General features: G+C 47.6%; 1 protein-coding gene across 1 annotated transcript in view; it reads left to right on the top strand.

The window, feature by feature from the left end:
• The window catches only part of Znf704 (zinc finger protein 704), a 199,916-nt gene extending 194,902 nt beyond the window's left edge, over window positions 1-5,014 (top strand). The window contains exons 8-9 of the mRNA XM_005361805.3: window positions 3,408-3,505; window positions 4,423-5,014. Coding sequence (XP_005361862.1) covers window positions 3,408-3,505; window positions 4,423-4,534 — 210 coding nt within the window. The 3' untranslated portion in view covers window positions 4,535-5,014. The remainder of the gene's footprint in view (window positions 1-3,407; window positions 3,506-4,422) is intronic.
• Window positions 5,015-12,110: the final 7,096 nt, after the last annotated feature.

Here is a 12,110-nt window from a genome sequence, read left to right as displayed (position 1 = left end):
CGCATCTGCCGGCCTCACCTCTAGCACGAGGGCTGCTGTTAGTGAGCTCCTCGCATCTGCCGGCCTCACCTCTAGCACGAGGGCTGCAGTTAGTGAGCTCTGCGCATCTGCCTGCCACCACCTCTAGCACCAGGGCTGCTGTTAGTGAGCTCCATGCATCTGCCGGCCTCACCTCTAGCACGAGGGCTGCTGTTAGTGAGCTCCATGCATCTGCCGGCCTCACCTCTAGCATGAGGGCTGCTGTTAGTGAGCTCCGCGCATCTGCCGGCCCCACCTCTAGCACCAAGGCTCCAGGTGTCGCTGTGTCCATTTTACAGGGGTGCTGGCTTCCACACTTCGGTCCTCATGATTACACCATGGGCACTCTATCAACTACTGAGTCTCTCCCAGCCTCCGTCCCCCATTTCTGATTTATTCTTAGACCAGAGAGTTTCCAGTCTCTCTGGTTTGTAATCTGCTTTGCCCAAGACTTAGGTAAACACTGCAGCAGTCAGACTTGCCGTTTCTATTTTAAGGGTCTGGTGTATTTTTAAAAGCTTTGCTGGACTCTCGAAAGACAAGAATGGAGCACAAATAGTATTCCTCATGCTCCTGCGTGCCCTGTCGGTGCTTTCAGAGAGAAAAGACTCGGAGCCTGCTGGCCTGTGCCCCGTGGGCGGGCATTCTGAACAGTCCATCCCACAGCCGCAGGGTTGGCATGTCCATGGACTTCATGCCAACCAATGGCTCGCCCTAACCCCTAGAAAATAGGGAGCCAGGCAGAACCCAAGGACATGACTGATGTTCCCTACTTAAAATGGTTTTAGATAGCAACTCTCAAGTTTTTTTTTTTTTTTTTTTTTTTTTTTTTTTTTTTTTTTTGGTTTTTCGAGACAGGGTTTCTCTGTGGCTTTGGAGCCTATCCTGGAACTAGCTCTGTAGACCAGGCTGGTCTCGAACTCACAGAGATCCGCCTGCCTCTGCCTCCCGAGTGCTGGGATTAAAGGCGTGCGCCACCATCGCCCGGCTGCAACTCTCAAGTTTTTAAATTATAAAGAACATTAAGGATGAGTCTGTCTAAAAATTCCAAACCCAGTGGTTTCTATGTTATAGACATTTCTTCTGTCTTTGTGCTCTGAGACAGATGCCCCTAGGTGGTCACCCGGGGTCACAGGTGCCTTTCCTTCTGCACTTTGAGCTCTGGAATTGAAGAGAGCCCTGAGGACACTCCTAGAGGAAGCCTTAGAGCAGCCCCCAGGGCTTCCCGGTTATGGCCATGGAGACTTGTGCAGACACCGCTGCCCTTCGCTAGCCTGAGCTGGGGGTGTGCAGGAGGAGCAGGCCGTCCTTACCACTGCTTTCCTTCTCCTCTTGTCCTGGTGGCTGGCCTCTAGTCTTCACAGCTACAAAATGCCGCTCTCTGTTGTTTTGACTGAAAACTAAGAGGTCTTGGTCCCTTCGTCTCAAGCTACCACAGCAAAACTGCATACAGTAGGCAGTGTAATCGGCAGCCGGTTCCTTCCTGGAAGCCGCAAGTCCAACATCAGGCTGTTGACTGTTTACCTCTGGTGAGAGCTCTCCTGGTTTGGAGACATCTGCAGTTGGAGCTCTACCTTCACTTGGCTTTTCTTCAGTGTCAACAGTGAGAGAGAAGGGGCACATGCATGCCAGCCCTCTGGTATCTAGTCTTGTTGAGGTGTGTGCGTGCGTGCGTGCATCTCTTCTTATAACAACACTGGTCCTGTTGGGTCAGGGCCTACACTATGGCCTCATCTCACCTTGATTTCTTGAAGGGTTTATCATTCAACACACCCAGACTGAGGATTTAAATTTCCAACATAAAATTTTAGGAGAAGTGGGGAGGTCAGGCATGCTGGTATATACCTCTAGTCCCAGCACTTGAGAGATAAAGACAGAAAAATCAAGAGTTTACAGCCAACCTCAACCACATAGTAAATTTGAGACCAGCCTGAGCTACATGTTCCCAAAAGTGGGAGGAAGTGAGTAGAAAGCCCATGCCTCACGTGGGGTAATGTTGTAGTTCTGATATGAAGTGACATACCACACAGGTTCATGTGGACATCACTCGGTCCCCACCTGGTGCTGTGTAGAATGTTGTGACACCTTGAGGAGGAGGCGGAGCCTAGCTGGAGGAAGCAGGTTGATGCTGGAGGCTCCTAAAGTTCATATCTGCTTCCAGCCCGGCCTACCTTGTGAACTCCGAAACTGAGCAGGTTGTGCCCTCTCCCAGCATGGACGAATCCCTGAACTGTGAGCCCAGATAAGCTTCTCCTGTGGGTTGTTTCTGTCACGTATTCTGTCCCAATCACAGGAAAAGTAGCTAGTGCAACTGCTTGCCTAGAGACAGGGTTGTAAATGCTCCTGAGAGATTATTCCAGTCACTATGAGAAAAAGAAAATCACAAGGAAATTTCTCTAAAACACATACAGAGAGGCACCACGAATCCATATGATTGCTCCCATGTGAGGCACAGTTAAAATCCCTGGCTCTAGCATCCACAAACTCTGATCTCAAGCCGGGCCCAGGACTTTTCTAAAGCAACCTCGTGTTGCTCAGCACAGTGCCTGGCATGAGGCTAGCGAGAGATGCTTACGCTTACTGCTGTTGTTACTGAGAACAGAGTCAGACTTCCTGTTTAGAAACTGCTCCGTATAGCTCAAGTGTCCTCACTACCTGGGAGAGATTGGCTGTGATTTCAAACACTATTGTTTAGAGTTCTTTAAACTCGCTGGAAGTCATTATCTACTCAGTAAACATGTTGTAGTCACATACCTAATAATTGTATTCATTTATAAATAATAGCATCTAATACCATCCATAGTACTACAAAGTATGTTTTATACTTGGTAAAATATACTTCAAGGTAAACTTTTGAAAAAGTTTGAGGTACAAAACGAATATTAAAATGTAGAGAGCAGGGCCGATGAGATCCTGGGTGGTAAATGCTTGCTGCATCAGATGACAAGCTTGAGGGCTGTCCCTGAACCCTCGTACAGGTGGCAGCAGAGAGTGGCCACCCTGGTAGCCCTGGCCATGTTGGTGTTGAGGGTAGCAGTGTGGAACTGTGTGGAACTTGGAGCTGGAAAAGCCACTGTGTGCTCTGAACCTCGTGTGCTTTTCCATGGGCATTTGGAAGATAATAATAATGAGAGAAGGAGTGTGCACGTCCCCTACTCTGTGGGGTCTGGGACAGGGACACCAATCAGCAGGATCCTCCTTACCTGGTCAGCTTAGCCTTTATTCCTCCAGCTACAGAGCTCCAGCCTTGCCTGTTTAACTCCCACAGCTGAAAATCAACAGTTTGTCTCCATGTTTTTTTGCGCACGGGCCCTTACCCACACCACTGAGGCCTAATAGCTGTGTGGGAGAGTCTGTCCTGTCAACCTGATTTTCCTTGTGTTCCCCAGGTGTCTCCAACACATCCCCACCCAGTGGGCTCAGGAGAGCAGCGACAGCACGCTCACACGGTCCTGTCCTCCCCGCCCAGAGGGACAGTCAGCCTAAGGTATGATTGCTTGACGCTGCAGACTTCACCTCAAGGAATTTCCTAGGAAATGGGAAAATAGCAAAAAGGAACAAAAACCTTCCGGTTCCACGACCTTTTGTAGTTTCTCCTCAACCCATGAAGCATGCTTGCTTTCTTTCATTCCCATAGCTAGTGAAGAGCACTTCCATTTGTAGGGTAGGTAATGGTGGTCGCTGTCCTGCATTAACTCTGTATGACATGAGTGACAGTTTATGGTTTGCATCTAGATCCAAGAGAGTCTCCTGGGAAGCCTCCAACCAGACTTCAGAACACAGGAAAGGAAAAAGGCACACTGAAAATTTGGAAGAGTGGTGTTGCTCCCTGCCATTCCATGCTTGTTTGTTTGTTTTCGTTTTGCAGGAAGGAGGGTATTTGGGGGAGCAGAAAAGTGTGTGTGGTGTGTGTATGAATATATGCATGGTGCACCTGGGTAAGTCAGAAGACATTCAGGTGTTAGTCCTACTACCATACTTGGACAGGATCTCTCATTCACCCACCGCATATGCCAGGCAAGCTGGCCCAAGAGCTTGCAGGGATCTCCCTGTTGGTGCCTCCCGCCATGCTGTGTAAGTACTAGGATTACAGACGCCTGCTGTCATGTTCAGCTCTTCAGGTTCTGGCGGTCCAAACTACTCCTCGTGCTGGAACAGCAGCTGCTTTCTCCCCAGTCCCTAACTCCTGTGTTTACTTCCTTAACCTTACAAAATGGCCAGATGGACATTTCCATGAATGAAATTTAGGAGCAGCTTAAGTAGAGCGCCCGGGCAAATACCCAGCCTGCAGAGAGCTTCTGCTCCCTCTGGGCAGGCTTTTGTCTTTCTCTTGCCCCCCTCGCTCTTCTGAACTCTCTCCAGAAGGTCCTGTCCCTGAACACATCTGTGCTGTCTGTCCTACAGGAAGCCCAGAGGTGAAGGCAAAAAGTGCCGCAAAGTTTATGGGATGGAAAACCGGGACATGTGGTGCACCGCCTGCCGCTGGAAGAAGGCGTGCCAGCGCTTCATCGACTGAGCCACCCCTGCCCCACTCTCACGACAGGTGGGAGAAAGCCTCTCCTTCCAAAGGAAGCCATTCAAGGCCCAGGGAAAGCCTTTCCTGGAATTCTGGGAATATAATTCCATGGTGGAATTAAAGCAAAAAAAAAAAAAAATCTCAGCACCTGCACTGCTCTGAGAGCCCAGACAAGAGCAGCAAAAGTGACTTTTTCCTTCAAAAGAAAAGTAACTTTGCTTACTCTCCGTCTAGTCTTAAAACTGGACTTCCATAGCAACCTAACCAACCAGGCCATTTTACCTAGAAAGATTTTGATAAGCTTTCTGAATTGTGGTATTTTCAAGGGGTTTTGACACGTAAACATTCATAAGCTACATGATATTAGCTAGCATTTGTACAAAGGATAACCCACCTTGTGAATAGGCGTCTCCCTGTTTTCCAGCCAGCTGCTTGGAACAATCTGGATCATGATGTATTTGAAGAAAGAGCTGCAGTCTGGCTGTCTTTTTCTGTGTCTGTTTTGTTTTCACGAAGGACCCAAGGAGAAACCTTGTAAAGATGGTAGCTTGGAGCCCCAGGTAGCTTGAGGCCAAAAGTGGCTGGCAGTGGGAATCACAGGCAGACTTCAGCTGCAGGCTGAGGCCACGAGCCACTTCAAAAAGCATCTGGGAGTCGTCCTTGGCCCCCAAGTGGTGGTCCACCTACTTCTCTGCCTGGCACAGCTCAGGTAAGAGCTGGCACCAGGACCATCTGGTAAGCCTCGACGCTTCTTTCAGGAATGTCACAGGAACTGCAGCTGGGGCAGTGTGCCCGGCTTTGTCTGGTCAATCTGTGGCCAGGACCGTGGGCTGTCATCCTGCTCTCCAAACACTGCCCAGGTGGAAATCTCCAGACTGCCTCACAACTGTGCTCCAGGCAGAGGGTGGCTGTCGTGCCCCCGTCTGTGAGAGAGTTCCACCAGGGCAGCAGATCCACCTCCCTTCTGAGTGCACTTTTATCCATGGCATGCTCCACATGTCGTGGGGTGAGTTAGTGGACAGAGTGGCATATATGGATAACAGATCGAAACCTTTCTTTTCTTAGAAAAATATTAGAGAGATGAATTAAGAATTTGCTCAGAAACTAACTTAGGGGATGCCCAAAGGAAAATGTATCTTGGTATAGGACTCTCCCCATCTAGTAGGGCCAGGGCTTGCACTGGAATACCTATGGAATGTCTAAATCAGTGGACTTGCATGTTTGAGGGGTGGAGCATGGCAGGCAGCCACCAAGCCTCATCAGAACACTTCTGCCCTGCTTAAAGAACTGGATGTCCTGTACCTATGCAAAGTAAGAGTAAGAGCACCTTAGAGGAAGCACTGGGGTGGGGGCGTGGTGTCAGCCATACGAATGTTAAGTGAAATTGCACAGAGAAAAGCTTAATATATGTTTAAAGATTGTACATAGCGCTTTTTTACAGAGTGGGAAGAAGTCATCTAGCAATCAGAGACCCCTTTTATGTTAGGGTCACATGGAGGTTCTGCAGCGCAACGCCCTGAATTTCTGCCTTCATGTATTTTGGCAATCTTATTTTTTAAATTCATGTGACTTTTTACAAGATTATTTCTTGAAAGAGATCCTGATCTGTTTCTTCAGGTATTTAAAAGAAACAAAATTATTTCAAGAGACAAGAAAATGTGCTCTATCTGATTCCCCGTAGGCTGATAGTCGACATCAGCGCACTGGCTCTCCTGGGTGTTTTGACGGTAACCAGGAAACAGCATTTTTTTAAAACACAGAGCTGAGGTGTTCCCCGCTCCCCCTCCCCCCGGGTGTGTCCTCTCTCCTATCTCCTGTAGTCTCTGCTGTGACATAATGTCCTAGCTGGTCCAAGAAGTCCTGAGCCACACGCAGATTGTCATGGCCAGCTGTCTGATCAAGCTCACTATGTGCTTAACTAATAGATGGACCCTAGGCCAGAGGTTTTTCTCCTCAGCAAAGTTCCCTGGAATTTTATCTCAGATGAAGACTTTAATCAAAATACTGCAATGATGTGAAGTCAAATCCATCTTCTCCTGAAGGACTTGGGGTGAAGGAATGCTCTCTGCATGAGAACAATCCTTAAGCAAGGTGTCGCGGCCATCTCCCCCAGACACAGCCCAAAGGTAGTTCTGCATAACTGCACATTGTCAGCGGAGCCTGGGTCCCTCCTGTCCTCTGCAGCCTTCACCACACCAGCTCTTCTGCATGGCCAGCCCTCATCAGGCTTCCAGGTGCAGACAAATCCTGAGGCCAGTTATGGACACACATGCTGCCCGTTCCCAGTGTGGAAGGGTGCAATCTCCAGGGAACCAGAAAGCTCTGAATTGCAACATACAGTTGCTGATTATATGAATTACATTTTGTTATGAGTTACATTTTTTTAAGTAGTTATTTCGTTATTTGGGGAACCAAATGAAGTGCCAAATGAAGCCTGACTTTTCATCTGATGCCATCTCCATGAAGCTAAGTTCTTTTTGTGTCTGCATTTTATGGAGGAGCAAAGAGAGAATGGATGAGAAGATGTGTCCCAGGCGAGCTGGCTGCTAGCCTACAGCTGTGTGCATCCCCAGGGCTAACAGCCCTGTCTACAAAGGAGAGGTGCGCACACTGAATTCCTGTCCAGTGGAAAGGTCTGATTCTTTTTCTTCTGTGATGTCCCTTTCTCCAAAACAGGTTTCTCATTTCTCCCTGAGAAGGTATTTCAGTGACTGACAGCACATTCTATAGCCAGGCAAAGCAAGCACAATGGGCGCGACAGGCAATAGTTTCCAGCCTCAGCCTTCCTGGAAGATGGACACTTTGTGTATGGAAGTCAGCGAGACAACATGGAGAAAACCCCCAGGGTAGCAACTATGTCCAGGAGGCAGTGCAGGAGACTTGAGCCCGCCTGCCTCCAGCTCATCTTGGGGCTAAGCAGCCAGGGATCCTCCATGTCTGTTGCAACTGTCTGAAACAGGGCAGGAGCTGCTTTGTCCAGGCTTACCCTTCTGCCATCTTTTGTCCAGAAGTTTCTCTGTGGAGTGAGAAAAGCCAGCGTCAGGAAGAAAGCAATGGGTTTCCGAAGCAGAGTGGGCTTTACAGTGACTCTTGACAGCTCCATGGCCAAGAGGTTTCCTTAGGAGATGATCCCCTACCTCCTGTGACCAAGCTCCAAATGAGCATTATCAGTAAAGAACAGCACTCTCTTCAGAGATGGTCACATGTATGTTGCAAAAAAATTCTGAAATTGAATTGTTGCCCATTGCAATTCAAGTTGTCAGAAGTTGAAGTCTGTCATCTCTGGGCTCCTAGTGAGCCAGCCTTGCAAGAGTCCATTTCCTCTCTCACTTCAACTGCACTGCACGACAAGGGTGGCCCTCACTGGAGGAGGTTCGAGAACGAGGTGAGGACTGTATCTGCGCAGGAGAATACATCGAGCTTAGCAGCAGAATACTGTAACACTGCTCATTTCCTCAGGGAAGCAGGAAGGATGTACGAAGACAGATCTGGAGAACCCCAGGACTAGGAGGAACTGTATGGTGTCAAGTCATTTCTTGTCAGAACAAGCTGATTTTTTTTTCATGTGAACTCAGTATCATTTCAAGACAAGTCCATGCCAACTGGACAGTGTCAGCTTCCGTGAGGTGTGGCAGATGCACCCACTGTCTTTTGTAGCCCACCTAAAGCTGACTGGTGTTTGAGCCCGGGTATCCATAGACACGGTGAGGCTTTCCCTGAGTGTGATTGTGAATAAGGAGCCTTGCTGTTCCCTGTTGAAATCTCCTGGTTTGGGCAGTTGTTATCAGCTCTGCACAGCGTTCCCTAGGTGAGAGAGTTCTGTTGGAGACCCGGGCTTCGCTCTAGTGCCATGTTGAGGAACTCACTGCTGTGGACAAGGTGCTGCTCTTTCTCACATCCTGTGGGATTCCCACCACCCGTGTCATTTGTAGCATTGACCTGTGTCAGCAGATACAAATGGGCGACACAGCAGATAGCATGGAGGTGCGGGTCTTACGGCGTGGGGCATGCTAGCATATGAGGCAACTGGAAAGTTTATTTCTGGAAGAAACCCACCAGCAGCACACAGGCTCCCCTGTCCTCCTACCTATGGGGATTTCTCCATGTTGCAACCATTTCATCCTGTCTTTTCTGCATTGTATAAATTTAGCCAAATGGGAAGTTAATAAATTCAATAAGGTTAGCACTTTTAGGTACCAATTGTCCTGAGTAACGCACACCAACAGAGCAAGGAAGTACAAAATGTACTCACGACTGACTTGCTTCTGCTAACTGACATTGGAAAGGTCCATTTCCAGTGATACACATGCTTTAAAGAGTGTACCTGCCACAGGACGAGCAATCAAAGTGAGAGTTTCGTCTCCTGTCCTGTTTTGTAAATAGCTCCTTGTTTTCCGAAGACAATCTCGTGTTTTATAACTTTTGTTGTGTGCGTCTGAGGATCACAATTGTAATGTGTGATATAATCTTAAGTACAATAATAATTACAACTTAAATTTCCAAATGAAAAATATACTGCTTCAGCATCTACAAGAGACATGTCACTTTTATAATGAGCGTTAGTACTTCTCAAGTTTATCAGAACTGGAAATATTTTACAAGATACAGTGTTTTATAATGACAGAGAACATGAACACTTCGTGGGAAATGACCTTGGTTTTATACATTGTAGCTTATTTTTAAAAATGCAGTATTTTAACTGACAGGAAGTGTTGATATGGTACACAGTTCCTGTTCACCAATCCAAGGGCTATGCCTCTTTTAAGCAAGTGTTTTGATGCGTACCTTTTAAACCCTCTGAGCAAGGGTCGGAATGCAGAACAGACAGAAAGGTTATTTGCAAGAGAATCAATGTAGCAGCAACTTCCCCTTATCAGGACCAGTGGGGGGGGGGTCATGTGAAGATTCGCATTTGATATATTAAACATAAGAGGAGATGCTCGCAAATAGACTCCTAGGCTATGGAAAAAGTATCCCTCTAGTGTAAATGAATTGTGTTGAGTTCTCCTGTTGGTCTCCTGGAGCTACATGCCTGCATTTAATGAACAAGTATCATTTGGTGGGAATGGCTAGACTCATAGGATACACACCCAAAGAACTTGTAAACAGTCAGCATTTGAGACGATTTTATTCTCAGCACTGACTGGATAATTTCCTTGTCAGAATAACTGCTTTGTTTGACTTTTGTTTTTCACGATGAAAACCTCCTAGGCACACAAGGTTGTGAGCAAAAGGTGGCAGTATTCCCACGGGACCTACACAGAGTTGGGATCTAAGCTGCCCCATGTTCTCAAGCCCATGCACTGTTAAAGAAGGTGTCTTTTCCTTCCAAGCAGTCAGTGATCGTAAAGCTAGTCCGGTTTTGCTAAGTTTGCAGACAGAGCAGGACAGCCTAGCACTTGTTGGGTAACTCAGCAAGTGGTCAGAGGCCAGCCAGGCAATAGTTCCGCATAAGGGTTAGATCTGTTCAGTGAGGGTAATAAATGCACAGTGTGCGGCAGCCCTGTGCAGCTCGGCACCACCAGGAGCACCAGAGTGCCCAGCAGTGTTCACTACTACGTTGTTTTGCACTGTGTGCGTTTCATTCCACCGGCAAATGGAAGCGTCTGTACAGAGGCTGCTTTAGGATGCCTGGACAAGTCCTGGAGACAGTCAGTGCACACTAGGGAATGGTGGAAATGGTGTTAGGCTAGGCAGCTGACATCTTCTGAGAAGGAACACCCACACTGAGCCCCACTGAGCTTCTGACTATCAGAACCCACAGACATCAGGCCAGGTTGCTAGATCTCAGCTGGAGACAGGGAATCACCTGACAGTTCAGTGTTGACCACCAACACACATTCTTGGCCAGTACTAGAGACCAAAGAAAAGCTGCGTGGGGACAGAGGGATCTTGTGCCACAGTTTGAGCTCTTGGAAGTCAGTCCCACATTCCTTGGCTGACAGGCCCCGTTCCTCCCCGAGCACCACAGAATGGACATGCGGGCACAGTCTGAGCAATATCCCGAGAGATTATTCTCATGGACGGCAACATAGTCACGTCGTATTCTTAGTCAGCCTTGCCACAATCAGGACGTACTAAGTCGTTTCCCAGCTCTGCTGAGAGCTGCCTCCTGGCACGTCCAGGCCACACCCCAAAGTACTAAGTAGCTGTGATCCTGACTCTTACTGTGTCTGCTACCGTGACCACTGTGATGAGGGGCTGGCGAGACAAAACGGAAAGCAGTCTTGTGCCTTTGTAGAAGACCGCCAGTACCCCTCAAGTTTGAAGGTGACACATGGCGCCTCTTATGCCAAAGCCCTCTGCCCTCTCCATGCTTCCCAGGCCACTCTTACCTTGTTCAGCTCTGGTCCGTCAAGGCCCTTCCACACTAGTAGGCATTGGGTGTTTGGGGTGCCCGTTCCCTTAAAAGGAAGCTTTTCCACATAGAAAACCATCACATCTTTGACAACAAAATCAAAATGAGAATAACTTTGTTATGTGGGGGTGGGGGCTGGACAGATTTTCATCAGAGCCACTACATTATTTTTAAGTCTATCTTATATTGAAGTCCAGATGTTATTGGGACAGTCCTTATAGTAAAACATGTCTCATTCAGACATTATTTCCTTTGATCTTCATAAGAACCTAGTGTAGAAAACTAAGGTCACTCCCCCAGTCCATGGCAGTCCAGACTAGTCTTGAACCCAGTGAGTCAGCACCATCGTTACCTGCAAAGAGGGAAGAAGGGACTGGCTTGGCTGTGGTCCAGAGTGACTCAAGAGGCTGCCATGTTCTCCATGAAGAAGTAAAGAGCACACTCACTTGTGTTACTAAATGCAAATGTAGTCACCCCCAAGTGTACCCCTTACTACAGCTACCATGCTGGTCACCAAGGAATTTATTAGCTAAAGCAATATTCTAAATAAAAAATTTTGACTCCTTGGGGGAAAAATACTTTGCTGCTGGCATCTAGCTTTTCAAACTCCTTGCATTTACATTTGAATGCACATTAAACAGTGCAGGCAAAGTTTGGGGTTGCATCCACTGGGATGAGTAAAAGGCTGTCCACGGTATGAATGTCCTTCATCCAAGGCTCTGTGTGCCAGGCTGAGTTGGAGCATCCCCAGTTCAGAGTAAAGTTCACAAGGACTTTTGTCAGAGGACGAGAAGGAGCGCCCAGAAACCTGTATTGACCTGTTACCTAGTTCATTAGCAGGGTCACTTATTATTATTATTAACGATGCCATACTGTTTTAAGTAATTCAGTGCTTGGAGGCAGAATGGTTTAGCCCTTTCTTACATGATGGAAAGACAGTTCGTTGTATAGATTAGCACTGGTGTTACTGGCACACTTAGAACCTAGTAATCGTGAACAAGAACCAAGCTAATAACTAGACTTTGAGGTAAGGTTCAGAATTAAATAATAGTCCTCTTTTTAGTATTCTTCCTCTATGGCATTATCCATAGACTTGTGAGCATTCGAAGACAGCAACCCTCATGCTGCAATACCACCAGAAAGTCATCCTGGGGGCTGACTGTTAGACTTCCTTAGTAGGATCAATTCCCCCAAAATGTAATTAAAAAAATAGCCAGA

This window comes from Microtus ochrogaster, linkage group LG5 (assembly GCF_000317375.1).
Source record: "Microtus ochrogaster isolate Prairie Vole_2 linkage group LG5, MicOch1.0, whole genome shotgun sequence".
Taxonomy (NCBI): Eukaryota; Metazoa; Chordata; class Mammalia; order Rodentia; family Cricetidae; genus Microtus; species Microtus ochrogaster.
Note: the sequence above shows the minus strand (reverse complement) of the source record. Positions and strands in the feature narration are given on the sequence as shown.